Source organism: Eretmochelys imbricata, chromosome 14 (genome assembly GCF_965152235.1).
Source record: "Eretmochelys imbricata isolate rEreImb1 chromosome 14, rEreImb1.hap1, whole genome shotgun sequence".
Taxonomy (NCBI): domain Eukaryota; kingdom Metazoa; phylum Chordata; order Testudines; family Cheloniidae; genus Eretmochelys; species Eretmochelys imbricata.
This window is the reverse complement of record NC_135585.1, coordinates 12813920-12828916: the sequence shown is the minus strand read 5'-3', so window position 1 is coordinate 12828916 and position 14997 is coordinate 12813920. Positions and strand designations below refer to the sequence as shown.

General features: G+C 39.4%; 1 protein-coding gene across 2 annotated transcripts in view; it reads right to left on the bottom strand.

Moving 5' to 3' along the window:
* The window catches only part of SPAG9 (sperm associated antigen 9), a 108326-nt gene that overhangs the window by 85967 nt on the left and 7362 nt on the right, over positions 1-14997 (bottom strand). For both annotated transcript variants that reach the window (XM_077834303.1, XM_077834301.1), the window contains exon 2: positions 13002-13122. In XM_077834303.1, the coding sequence (XP_077690429.1) occupies positions 13002-13122 (121 nt within the window). The remainder of the gene's footprint in view (positions 1-13001; positions 13123-14997) is intronic.

Here is a 14997-nt window from a genome sequence, read left to right as displayed (position 1 = left end):
GGGATTGTCTTCACTTACCAGGGTAAGTCAACATAAGTTACGCTACTACAGCTATGTGAAACAACATAGCTGGAGTTGACGTAGCTTAGGTCGACTTACCCCAGTGTCTTCACTGCACTGCACTGACAGGAGATGCTCTCTGGTCAACTTCCCTTACTCTTCTCCAAGACCCGGAGTATCGGGGTTGACTGGAGAACACTCTGCTATCGAGCTAGTGGGTCTTCACTAGACCCACTAAATCGATCCCTGCTGCATCCATTGCAGCAGCATTGATCTCCCCGAGTGAAGACCAGCCCTGAGGTATGTCTAAACTACAAGTGCTACCGCTATGCCACTGCAGAGCTGTAGTACACATTTACTACAGTGACAGAAGGGGCGTTTCTGTCACTGTAGTAAATCCACCCTCGAGAGGCAGTAGCTAGGTTGACAGAAGAATTCTTCCATCAACCTACCTGCATCTCCAGTGTGGTTTAGGTCAACCTAGCTATGTCATACACGGTCTCAAATATTTCAAATCCCTGAGCGGTGCAGCAAGGTCAATCTAAGTTTAGGTGTAGACTAGGCCTTATACTCATTTAGGGCTTGGCTACACTTACATTTTATAGCGCACTAACTTGGTGGCTCAGGGGGGTGAAAAATCCCCTTGTGGAGGTGGATTACCAGGAGCGCTGGGAGAGCTCTCCCCCAGCACCCACACGTGACTACACTCACACTTTAAAGCACTCCCGCGACAGTGCTTTGAAGTTTCCAGTGTAGCCATGCCCTACGCTTGTGCTTGTAAATTTACAGGTGTAAGCGAAATGGATATAACCATTTTTAAGTGATGATAGTCCACACACACAAACTGTACTAGTTTAATTTAACAGATTTAGGCTAAATGGGTACAATTTCTGTATGTACACTAGCTTTTAGAGTAAAGGGGACCAGATGTTTTCAGCAGCCTCTCTGTCAACAGGAATAGATATCTAGGTATTTATACCACAATAACTAGAAGATCTAACAAGTTAAGCTAATATGGGTTCTCTTTGGTACCTTTTCTTTCATTCTCTTCAGCAAAACAGCTTATATTACTATCATCACTGTGAGAAAACTATGGCAGAAAGATAAGTCTTTCTGTCTTAAAGCCACGAAGATTTGTACTTATGTTGGGCTCTGGTGGCAAGAAGTTCCATAGGTGGAGGCAACTGCCAGAAAGTAGGTCCAATATCCCATCAAGATCACTATTGTCATAGAATGTTCCACTGTTCCCAAGAAACATAGCTGCTTTTCCCACCTACTCAGTGAGTTCAAAGATCAACCACACCACAAATTGATTCCTCCTTATTCCAAAAACCTCCATAACTCCAAAATCCATAACTGAGCATGGGAGAGCCCATGTGCCCAAAGGAAAAACCAAAGATTTCTAGCCTCCACAAAATCCAATGACATGCAAGGGGAGCTCTGAGTAAAGCTTCTCCCACATTCAGTAATTAAGGATGTCAATATAGCATCTGAAGCCCAGTCTCATCTGACCTTATGGACCTGTGTTGGCCAATAAGTGGACTGCTTCATGTTTCAATTGAAAAATCTTTATTGGTGATGCAAGAGCTAGAAATAACAGTTTTGGGCTTTCCAATTGAAAGGCGAGTTTGCAGGCTGACCAGACAAATATTTTACTTGCAAACTAGACACAATATAGGCAAAGCTGGCAGAAAGTCCTATAGTTGAGGTTGTCTAAAACTTTCCATTATATAATAGTTTTAAGTCATTTATAACTATGCCAAACTAACTGTTCAGACTAAAATTTTCCATGCATGTGTCTGCCTCAACCTAAAATCCCTTGAAAATTTCAGCAAAAACAACTCAGCCACTTCTGAGAATGAGGCTAGGGAAAAAATACATTTTGCCAGTGAAATTCTTACAACCATTTTGTTAAGAAAAACTAGCACCTTTGTGACTGAAATTCAGAAAGGTGTGTTTCGCTGTCCATTTGAAAAATCCACCTACATTTCACCAAGTTATAAACCTCTGAAAACAGTCATTTGCCCATGCTCAGTGCATATATGCTTCAGTCTTTAATAAGGCTAAAGAGGATTTTAGGGATAATGGTAGCATGACAAATGGGAATGAGGAGACAGAGGTAGATATTACCATATCTGAGGTAGAAATGAAACTCAAACAGCTTAATGGGACTAAATCGGGGGGCCCAGATAATCTTCATCCAAGAATATTAAAGGAATTGGCACCCGAAATTGCAAGCCCATTAGCAAGAATTTTTAACAAGTCTGTAAACTCAGGGGTTGTACCGTATGATTGGAGAATTGCTAACAGTTCCAATTTTTAAGAAAGGGAAAAAAAGTGATCCAGATAACTATAGGCCTGTTAGTTTGACATCTGTAGTATGCAAGGCCTTGGAAAAAATTCTGAAGGAGAAAGTAGTTAAGGACATTGAGGTCAATGGTAAATGGGACAAAATACAACATGGTTTTACAAAAGGTAGATCGTGCCAAACCAACCTGATCTCCTTCTTTGAGAAAGTAACCGATTTTTTAGACGCAGTGGATCTAATTTACCTACATTTCAGTAAGGCGTTTGATACCGTGCCACATGGGGAATTATTAGTTAAATTGGAAAAGATGGGGATCAATATGAAAACTGAAAGGTGGATAAGGAATTGGTTAAAGGGGAGACTACAGCAGGTCACACTGAAAGGTGAACTGTCAGGCTGGAGGGAGATTACCAGTGGAGTTCCTCAAGGATCGGTTTTGGGATCAATCTTTTTATTACTGACCTCGGCAGAAAAAGTGGGAGTGTGCTAATAAAGTTTGCGGATGATACAAAGCTGGGAGGTATTGCCAATATAGAGAAGGACAGGGATATCATACAGGAGGATCTGGATGACCTCGTAAACTGGAGTAATAGTAATAGGATGAAATTTAATAATGAGAAGTGTAAGGTCATGCATTTAGGGATTAATAAAAAGAATTTTAGTTATAAGCTGGGGACACATCAATTAGAATTAACAGAGGAGGAGAAGGACCTTGGAGTATTGGTTGATCATAGGATGACTATGAGCCACCAATGTGATATGACTGTGAAAAAAGCTAATGCGGTCTTGGGATGCATCTGGAGAGGTACTTCCAGTAGGGATAAGGAGGTGAGAGGCACTGGTGAGACCTCACCTGGAATACTGTGTGCAGTTCTGGTCTCCCATGTTTAAAAAGGATGAATTCAAACTAGAACAGGTACAGAGAAGGGCTACTAGGATGATCCGAGGAATGGAAAACTTGTCTTATGAAAGGAGACTTAAGGAGCTTGGCTTGTTTAGCCTAACTAAAAGAAGGTTGAGGGGAAAAATGATTGCTCTCTACAAATATCTCAGAGGGATTAATACCGGAGAGGGAGAGGAATTATTTAAGCTCAGTACCAATGGGGACACAAGAACAAATGGATATAAATTGGCAAATTGGCCACCAGGAAGTTTAGACTTGAAATTAGACAAAGGTTTCTAACCATCAGAGGAGTGAAGTTTTGGAATAGCTTTCCAAGGGAAGCAGTGGGGGCAAAAGATCTATCTGGCTTGAAGATTAAACTCGGTAAGTTTCATGGAGGAGATGGTATGATGGGATAACATGGTTTTGGTAATTAAATATTCATGGTAAATAGGCCTAATGGCCTGTGATGGGATGTTAGATGGGGTGGGATCTGAGTCACCCAGGAAAAAATTTTCTGTAGTATCTGACTGGTGAATCTTGCCCATATGCTTAGGGTTTAGCTGATTGCCATATTTGGGGTCAGGAAGGAATTTTCCTCCAGGGCAGACTGGAAGAGGCCCCGGAGGTTTTTCGCCTTCCTCTGTAGCATGGGGCACGGATCACTTGCTGGAGGATTCTCTGCTTCTTGAAGTCTTTAAACCACGATTTGAAGACTTCAATAGCTCAGACACAGGTGAGAGGTTTTTCGCAGGAGTGGGTGGGTGAAATTCTGTGGCCTGCATTGTGCAGGAGGTCAGACTAGATGATCGTAATGGTCCCTTCTGACCTGAGTATCTATGAATCTATATTTGCTAGAGGCTAAATGTAAAAATCTCAGAAGATTCCATCTGCACTGAACATGCTCCAGAGCAGTCCTGAAAGGGCTGAGCACTATTTTACTTGTCATTTCTTTCTACAGCCACAAGGTACTGTGGACCCAGAACTGTGAGACTGTCTCTTATGCTCCCAATGCTCCCTGGTGGTGTCCAGAAAGTAGAAAGAAGTAGGAATACATAGCAGTGAGAAGCAGAGGGATGGAAAGGCTAAAGGGAACAGGTGCAGGGATGGAAAGGAGCAGGGAGAATGGAACATAAGGTAGGGACACAAGAGTCTTTAAACACTAGAGTGGACTCACCCATATAATACAAGAGAACCAAGAATTCCCAAGTCTCAACATTCCTCTGCTGTCAAGCAAACTGTGAAACCCACTGGCAAAAGATGTGTCGCAGCCTCCTCTAGTGGCTGGTCTACATAGATAGTGACTGAGGGCTTGTCTACACTTCCCCCCAGGATTGGCTGGCAGCAATCAATCCAGCGGGGGCTGATTTATTGGATCTAGTAGAGACGCAATAAATCGACCACCGAGCGCTCTCCCGTCGACTCCGGTACTCCACCAGAATGATAAGCGTAAGCAGAGTCGACAGGAGAGCATCAGCTGCCAACTTACTGCAGTGAAGACACCACGGTAAGTAGATTTAAGTACGACTACTTCAGCTATGGCTATTCACGTAGCTGAAGTTGCTTATCTTACATTGACCCCATGCAGTAGCGTAGACAAGCCCTTAATATTGCTACCAGTTACTCCACTGGATGAAATTGTAGTCATCTGTGCTGTGGTCCCTCTTCCAATCCACAAGGAAGTCAATATGGTTCTGCAAGGTATTTTTTTTATGTTAAGAGCATTAAGACTACAAATTCAAGTGTTCAGAAGTTATGTGCTAAAATTCAGATTCCTTTTGAAACTTTAACAAGGCCCCCTAGTGCATATGTGTTATGATACAGTCTTTAGTTATATGATCACATTCTATTGTCTCCAGGACTAGGGTGATCAGATAGCAACTGTGAAAAAACAGGACAGGGGGTGCGGGGTAATAGGCACCTATATAAGAAAAAGTCCGAAAAACCGGGACTGTCCCTTTAAAAACAGGACATCTGGTCACCTTATCCAGGACTCTGCTTCATTTAGTGCACAGGAAGGATGGTGCTCAGGAAAATGAATCAGAGTTGTGGAGTAAATAAGTTGGTTGCCTATATATCCTCTGCCTTATTTGCAGCAGAAGGCGTGTCGTAAATAAGGCTGATAACTACAGGAAGGGAAAGGATATTGTTGTGGTTAGGGCAATTAAATGAATCCTACAGAACTGAATTCTATCCCTGCTCTTCCACAGAGTTGCTACGTGATGTTGGGCGTATTAAATCAAACCAAATGATGTTTCTCAATTTCCATATATACAACTTGATGGACCCGATTTGAAGAAGAGCTGAGGATCACAACGTAGCCAAAGTTGATGGGAGCTGCATCTTGAACATGTAAAGTGCTGACAAAATGCTAAGTACTCTTAAAAAAAAATTAAGTTCCAAGTTTCTCAAGCTGGGCACCCAAAATTAGTGGTCTCTTGTGCCAGTTTACCTTGGTTTCTTTGTTTCTCAATTCCTCCGCTGCAGAATGGGAATATCACCACAACCATACACCTCGCAGGAGTGTTGTGAAAATAATTTACTTAAGATCTGTAAAGCACTCAGATACTATAGTGATGAGCTCAGTAGAAAAAGCCCATGAGGAACCTAAAGAAACCCCTGTATTCATTGCAGTATTTGGATGGTATGTGGTAAATAAAACATGGGGCCACCCAGGATAATTATATGACTAACCATTTGAAGTATGCACTGGATGAGGCAGGGATCCTGTGGAAAGCATACTATATAACCATTTAATTAAATACACATGCACAAGTGAACAACCTTAATTCCGGCATTTCCTATTTTTTGACGCTTGACTTTGCAACCTTTGAAATCTTAATGCTTTTAATGTACATTTTTTATGTAATTTGATTGTAGAAGTCACAGAAATAAGTACAGAATCCATGATTCCCCTTTTATATGGTTACTCTGTAGATCTTAATCAAACCTGAAGTAACTTGCCCAAACTATAGAAGGAATTAAATGCTGGAATAGAAACTAAAGAGTCCATGTTTTCAGACCTGTTCTCAGCCACCATTAAGATTTGCAGCTAAAATTTCAACCCTCATTTAACCTTTTAAAAATTATTATACATACACACTACAGGGAGACTTCACGAATCAAGCTTCCAAAATCAGCCAACGCCCACCGATATTAAGGGCCAATAACAGTAAAAATATTATATCTTAAGTATACTCAGGTCAAATAGCGTTGCCACCTTGGGCTCTTTGTGAAGATGAACAAGTCAGGTCTCATCAGTTTCCTTCCTGTCTCAAATGTTCACTCCATGTCCTTTAGCAATGCTATCACAACAACATCCAATAAGTAACGAAGTGTTACCAAATCTTGCCACACAATAAGCCCCTTTAAATGCACAGAAAGTTGAGGGAAGCAGGAGAAGAGAGAAAAGGAATGTAGCCAAAAAAGAAGCAGGTAGCAGTATCCAGGGAATTGAAAGGGGAAATTGTGCCCCATACTTTGGTACCATAGGACAGACATCTAAATAGGTCTCAGCTAAAATGGGAGAGATGACACTAACACAGTATAATTAGACTACCTTATGAAATGAGAAGAGTTCAGAATGATGTGTATACCAGTACGATTTTCACAATGCCAACCTCTCAAATCATTTTTTGCAATCCACCTGTCATGTTTTATTTGTCAGGCATCAACTGAATTTTTTGTCCCATTCCTCTTTTACACTCACTTTCGATTAATCGTCTGTGGAATGTTTGCAGTCTTGTTTTCAAATTCTCCGTGCCAAGTTGGCCATTGATGTAGCAGATGAAAAACTCATTAAAGTTTGATTGGTGCTCTATTTAAGTACTCAAAAACCCAGTACTTCTAGCAAGATGTATACTTCAAAAATTTTAGAAAAGTTTGCTAGTCAAGTTTCTAATCCTTGAATTCTATGTTTCTGATGACTGCTGTTCTAAAAGCAAAATGCAATTCTCTCTCAAAAAACACTTACCAGTACTAAATTCTGCTTCTAGAACAAGCCTTTTTCCAAGCAATTAACATGAATTAACTTCCAAATAGAAAACTAATAACTGTTTTAGATAGCAACTATTCTGATCAGAAATGGCACTGAAACAGAATGCCAAGCCTGCACTGCCTCCAATAGCCTTAATGTGCCTACTGCATTAGAGATGCCAAATCCGAACAATCATCAGAAGTCTTCACATTAAATGTAGTAAAGCAACCATACATAAACTGATTATAGCAGAGACTAAACAGTATAAAAATGTGGCATTCTATGGTGTTATGTACTGTGAACATGTAACAAATGCATCTTGATTTAAAAAGACATTCTATAGTAAGTGTAAGCAAGTCCATTTTTTAAAAATATATTAATGTTTGAGGGCTTTTTAGAAATCCAGGTACTCAGACTGAAGTTAGATATTCAGTCTTTAATTCAATTTTTGTAGGTTATTTTAAGGTTAAAAATTTTAAACACACATTAATAGTATTAGTTTGTCAGATCACTTCCAAACCCCTCATATTTCTTGCCTTAAAGGTGAAACATGGAGCACTTGATTTAGACAACAAAAACTGAATCAGCGCTATAAGAGAGGCAAAAGTAGAACTAAATTTAAACCACCATTCCTGAGTGTGCCACAACTACTGGCTAAAGAAATCCAGTATTGTATAAAGATTAGTGAAGTGGCCTGATTTTAAAAGGTGCTGTGGACCTGTGACACAACTTTAACAGGAACTGCAGAGTCAGGCTGTAATTTAGCATTAAGAAGAGGCCAGACATGAAGCTAGCTTTCTCCATTAAGGCAACAATTTCCTCATGTAACTGCACAAAAAGGAATAAATGGAGTGATCTACCAGTCTAAATGCTAGACTACCACATTTTTTAGACAGATGGTAACAGGGGAGGAGTTAGAGTCCTGAGGTGAGCCTCTTCAGCTATACACAGCTGCAGCTTCTGACAGAGGATATCAGAAAAAAATATGCTCTGGCAGGCTAATACATACACCCTGTGCTGCTACAGTTACACTGCTTTAATATTCAAGCTAGCTAGATCAAAGCTACCTCAAGTATGCCTACACATGTGACAGTCAGACCTCTTACTGCAGTGCAGACATACCTAAAAGGAGACCTAACCCCCCAAAGAAACTAGAAAAGGAAGATGGGTTTTGAATGAGCTAAGAGAGGCTGACCAGAATGTGTCAGACATTTGGAGACAGGAGGAGAAGGATAAAAGCCATGAATGCTCTCTCTCCCAATTAAGAGATGGAGAATAAGCCAAACTCACCCCAGCTTTGGACAGAAAGGTTAAGCCTAGGTAAGGAAATATGACTGTAGGTCTGCTATTTTAAATTCACTCTGTTGCAAACCTTTTGGGCAAAATAAACCCTACTTTCTTTTCCAAAAGCTGTTTGTCTCCCTACAAATGTATGCTGTCATAGGTTCCCAAGAGGAAACCCTTGCCGAGACAAGCCCTCATCAGACCTGCTGTATTAGTCAAGGTTGTTTCCAACTGGGTCTCCAGATTACAACCACTGGGTGAGTGGCTGGATTGCAGGATCTCACTGCAGAGAAGTGGAAGCATGGGCTTAGCATTTTAAAGAGATCCACTCAGGGGACTGGAAGAGGGTCTCAGTAGGGGCAGCCTACCCAGGGTCCGTGACACTGAGTTTACTTCGATAATTCTTATAGAAGTCTCTGTTTGAACATATCATATATCTGAGGCATGCACTCCTGTAAAACGTACTCTGCAAAGATCCGCCCATAATATTCTAATCCACCGAGGAGCAGGGTCTTTGTCTAATCAAAGATTACACTATAGCAAAACTGGAAACACCACATAACTGTTTTTCTTAAATTGAATACTGGAGTTAAGATGATCTGTATCGCCCTCCTTTTACATACTTCAGAACACAACACAACCTAGCTCTTCAATCTCTACCCTTGCTGTAGAGGCATGCATGTCACTAAAAAAAGCAACATTCTTCCTGTGAGTAAAATTTTTTATGTGAGAGAGGAGGAAAAGAGAGCTACACATTACTCATGAAGAGAAGACAGCTACACATTACTCATTAGTATTACAGAGAAATCATCCACCATGAAAGGAGGAAAGCTGGCTGAGGAGAAGGAACAAAAGGAGACAGGAAGGACATGGCGCAAAAAGTGTGTTTTAATAAGTAGCATCCTGCTTAAAAGGGTGGAAATTGAGAACCAGTGCCAAGTAACATAGCATCTGGACTGGCAAGGTTGCGTTGTAGCCCAGCATTAGGAACTATATCTATCACTACCTTTTTTAAGTCTTTAATGTAACATTTTTCATCAGTTTAAGCAAATTTTAAAGCACTGCACATCTTGATTTTGATAAGTTAACATGAAAAGAATATTCACATTAACGAGTTTGTAGAGCATTTCTATACCTATGCTATGAACACCACTAGATCAAAACAATCTTGGGACATTTAACGGTAGTCTAGACAAAACACAAATCAATTAAAATCAATCTAGTACCAAATACTGTAGATCCTTCATCTTCAACTTATGATTTGTAGGGAGTGTTTTGGTTTTTTTTTTAAAACCTTCTGCACTTCAGTTAGCTAAAACAATCAAAGTGAAATTAATTTATTTTCATTTTCATGTAGTCCACAATCTCTGTGTTGGAAATAATGCAGCAAAAACATAAGCCAAAATATATTTAAATTAATTTTTTCAAGTTTTCAGGAAGACATTTCTATTAGTAGGTTGTGAAAAATGTGTATAAGTGTATTTTGGGGCTAAATTACCAGAAAGTATCCCTCTAAAGTGAAAGAGTTCTATTTAAAAACTAGTTTTCTGTAAATACTAGATCCCCCACTGCGGACAGAAAAGTAACTGAGCAATTCCTCTTTTCTCATTATAAAACAGGCTAATCAGGATTAGAGGTGAAGATGCTCTCACTTCTAAAGTTTCAGTTTACATTTCACTTAAAAGTAAACTTATTCCCACATTACTGACTTTAGCACAACAAACAGCTATTCTCCTACTCCAACAATATGCCACAATGAAGTTACATCAGTGTTTTAAGGTAATTTTACATAATAGAGTAAACTAGCGTAGAACAAAACATCTCTGCCTCCAGCAGAATAAACTAGACTAAGGAGGATGCTTCATTAGTGGACCTGTATTGGAAGAATGTATATCTGAAAGTTAGTCAAGTGACTAAATAAAGTCTGCATTCAGTATTTCAGCAACTACTCGCAAATGCCATACAATTTTAAAAAGTATATTTCAATTTGTTTATCTTCATGCAATTGAGGCTTCTTTAAAATAACCCAAAATATTACATTTTAAGAAAAACAATAGGTTGAAATAGCTGTTTCCTGGAAAGACAATGGTCTAAGCAGCTCCAAATGTTCCAGCAGACCCTTTTTTATCAATGACTAACACATTTATGATACTGAATCTTGTAGAAGCCATGGACACACCACATTTGCCCTTCTGGATGCTGCAGAAATACAGAACACCCTCCCAAAAAGCATTACTTTGATTATCAGACTGGAAAAATACCAGAATTCAAGGTTTATAATGGTGGTAATAAAACTATTTTCTGTTCATGCCTGGTCCAGCAAACTGGACAAGAAGAAAAATAGATATCATTAGGGCATCTGCACTTATTGCCAATCTACTGACGTCTGTTCTGGCTGATTTCCCAAACTCTAAAAGGTAGATGGACACACCTAAAATGCCAACAACTTCCAAAAAGCAGCCTGTCATTCCTTACAAGAGATTCCTGCTCAAGCCGAGACAAGAGGAGAAAAGTAAACTAGTGAGGATTAGGAGTAGTAATTGGAAATGGAAGTGAGGAACTACAGATGGCCATTTTATGATGAGCGTGAACAGGAAAGTGGTGTTAATAAGAGAGGTCCAATACTTATCTAGGCTAAATGAAAGCCACCAAGACTGCCACATTAAGAAAAAATGAGACATTGCTCTAGAAAAAATATGGAGTCTCATTCATCTCCTGTTTGGGATTTCAGTGAGTTTCTCTTACATTCTTAAGATTTGGTCTTTTGTACTTAAGGTATTTTCTCCTCTAATGTAATCATCTTGGGTCCTGTTATCATACATAACCTTTTGCCCTGGGCTCTGAAGGAGGTCAGTCTAGAATTTATTCTAATCTTTCAGCAGGCCACAGGCTAGGGCCCAGCACTAAACACACCCTGAAAGGTCTTCATAGCTAGAGCCCGGGAGAGTGGAAATGATCTCTCAGCAGACAACTGACGTTCTCAAAGAAGCAAGGTTGAAGCAGGAGATTCCAATAAAGAGCAAAGATGGGGGAAAATTTTCAGATTAAACTTTTTTGCCAAAAATTGAAAATTTAGGTCAACCAATCCAACCAATTGTTTCAGTCCAAAAAAGTCAGCATGTTTGATTGATATTTTCTAAACAAAATGTTATGACTTCATTTCAAATTTTATTTCAAGTTTATTAAAAAATTATGAAAGGTATAAAAACTGAAAACAAAATCAAAATGTTTCATTTTAGGTCAAATGAAACATGAATTTGATTTGTGTCAAAAAATTCTGAAGTATTTCATTTCACTTCACATCAATACAAAACAAAAACCTTTATTTTTCAGTTCAGTCACCAACCCCCGCAAAAAAAAATTTGGTTATTTACATGTCTCACACACTAAGGGCTTGTCTACACTACCCACCAGATTGGCAGGCAGCAGGTCAATCGAGCAGGGGTCAATTTATCGCATCTATATGTTGATTTATCGCATCTACTCTATCGACTGATGAGCACTCTCCCGTCGACTCCGGTACTCCACTAGAATGAGAAGCGCAAGCCAAGCCAAAGGGAGAGCGTCAGCTGTCGACTTACTGCAGTGAAGACACCACAGTAAGTAGATCCAAGTACGTAGCTGAAGTTGTGTATCTTAGATAGGGCTCGTCTACACTACCGCGGGGGGTCTAAGAGTCCTCTTAAAAGCAGCAAAGTGGAAGGAGTCAGTAATCAACATCAATTTATAGACTGGACTGCGTAACGCTTTTTGCGCACTAAGGCTATGTCGACACTACCCCTTAGGTCGGTATAACTTACATCACAAAGGGTGTGAATAACCCACCACCAAATGACAAATTACACCAACCTAAGCGCTGGTGTGGACAGCGCTATGTCAGGGGGAGAGCTTCGCCCATCAGCTTAGCTGACCCTGCTAACTGGGAATGGATTAAGTTGATGGGAGAGCACTCTCCCATTAGCTTAGAGCTGCTACACCAGAGAGCTTAGTGACACAGCTGCACCGATGCAGCTACATCACTGTAAGCTCTCTGGTATAGCAATAGCTTAAGACTTATACCCTGACCTGAAAAGAGTTATGTAAAATGAAGGTAGTGTTGTGTCAGAGAGTAGGAGGATAAAGGAATCATCAGACCAAAATGTGTTAGCATCTAAACTTCTGTCCTAGTTACAGGTGGAACAACATTTAAAGCTAGGTTTCAGAGTAGCAGTCATGTTAGTCTGTATTCGCAAAAAGGAAAGGAGTACTTGTGGCACCTTAGAGACTAACAAATTTATTTGAGCATAAGCTTTCGTGAGCTACAGCTCACTTCTGAGCTGTAGCTCACAAAAACTTATGCTCAAATAAATTTGTCTCTAAGGTGCCACAAGTACTCCTTTTCTTTTTATTTAAAGCCAGTTTAAGTGCGTGTGTCAAGAGTGGTAGACCAGGCATCAGAAAAAGATTTGTCATGTATCACTATTGTAGGCTAAATTAGAGTGAAAATTAACATTCTGAAGTCATAATGTAATCAGAGTGCAGTTACAGCACAATAAGCCATTTCTACTTACTTTGATCAGCATAATTTTTTGCTTTCAGTTCAAGCTGTCGTGTTTGTGATTCTAATGATTCCACTCGGGTCTGTAAGTCCTTTTTTTCTTGTTCTTGAGAATCTTCAAATTCAATGAATTTCTGACAAAAAACAAATAAAATATTCAATACTGTGGTTAGACACTGAGCAGCAAGGTTAGGATTTTCAAAGAAGTCAAAGTTAGTCCGCTAAAGCTCACAAATTCAAAGGAAGTGGGTAGCTAACTCCCTCAGGCCTTTTTGAAAATCCTAGCTTAACTTTTATTAAGAAGAATATATAGTAGTTTACTTTTCCTGAAACACTAAGCTGCAGAATTTCAAACATTTTAGGTACTGAACGGTAGTTCTAACTAGCGTGCCCATTTTTCAAAGTCTTAAAGTACCTAAATTAGGGTGACCAAATCTGCAAGTTGGGCTCCTCTATTTTCTCTTACTTTTTACATGTAATTATAGACATTTTTCTTACTCCAACAAAGTGGCTTTTTTGCTTTTAAAGATGTAAACCTTACCATCTTCCTGCCTCTAAATCTGTTCAGTCCTGTCCATATACCAGAAGAAGTGTGAGGAGCTCCACGGGACTTCTAATGCAAGTTTTTCCTTCCCAGCTCCTACTGTAGTACAACAAGCAACAATGCTCTGACAACATGATAATGCACTGCCCTCTAACTATTAAGTATTGTGTGTCACTTTCAGATCAATACTGAGTCAACACCCATTCTGGATTTACATGAAGTGTAGAAAATTAATCCTATTCTCTTAAGTAGAATAAATTCTTCATAAGCCAACCTGTTTTACAAAGAGTAAAATATGAAGTATTGGAAACAGTACCTATTTGTTATATAGGCTATAGAAGAGCTAACATGAAACAAGTCTTGAAGACCTGATAAAGAAAGGTGAGTAATTCAACTATCAACATCTTAATCATCAGCCAGACTACTAGTCCTCATGTTGTAACAACTAGGATCATGACCATAGCTTTATAGGATCATAAATGGAACAGTTTCATTTCCATAAACTATTCTCAGACTGATTTCCACTCCTGAAGGTAGAAAGCAAACCGTGGGAGCCCAGAAGTTTGCACTTCACAGGAAACTTGTGTAGGAAAGAGTTTATAAAACAGAAGTGAATTTATGAATCACACTTGAATAACATTTACAGTTTAAGTTTATAGTGAGCACACAGCATGCCATTTACCTTATGTAGCATTCCAGTGTTCATTTTTGGAGCATTCTGTCCAAATTAACTTCCCTTGATCACTTGGCCAATAAGGTGTAATCGAAAAAACTTTAGAGCAGTGCCAAGCAGACTAAGTTAACTTATTTTAGAGTAGCAGCCGTGTTAGTCTGTATTCGCAAAAAGAAAAGGAGTACTTGTGGCGCCTTAGAGACTAAAATTTATTTGAGCATCCGATGAAGTGAGCTGTAGCTCACGAAAGCTTATGCTCAAATAAATTTGTTAGTCTCTAAGGTGCCACAAGTACTCCTTTTCTTTTTAAGATAACTTAGTCCTCTACAACCACTCTGGCCCTTCCTAACCATAGATACTTACCTTCCAGCACAAAGTATGATCACACGCAGCTACCGAGCATCCTAAAATCCTTTGTAAGAGGGACTGAACACAAGTGGGAGTGGGAAAGAGGAAAAACAGGAAGTGTGTGTTAAGGAACAAATGCCAGCAGTACTGCTGCCATCCAGTTAGAATTACATCCAGGAATCAATTTTTTAATACTAACCTTTCCATCTAATAGTTATTACTATTCAATAGCCTGGGAGTAAAGTTTATGATCTGAGTCCAATTCCTATATAGGCATTTATGCAAAATTAATTTCTACTAGCAGCTAAAATCCCATGTTGTCATACAGATGTGGCAGCTAGGCCAAGTAATCCACTATCTGTGTTGTCTCCCTCAGACAATGATTAAAAATGGCCAAGTGTACATTATGCTTAATCAACTCTCACATACAACTCTTATTAACTT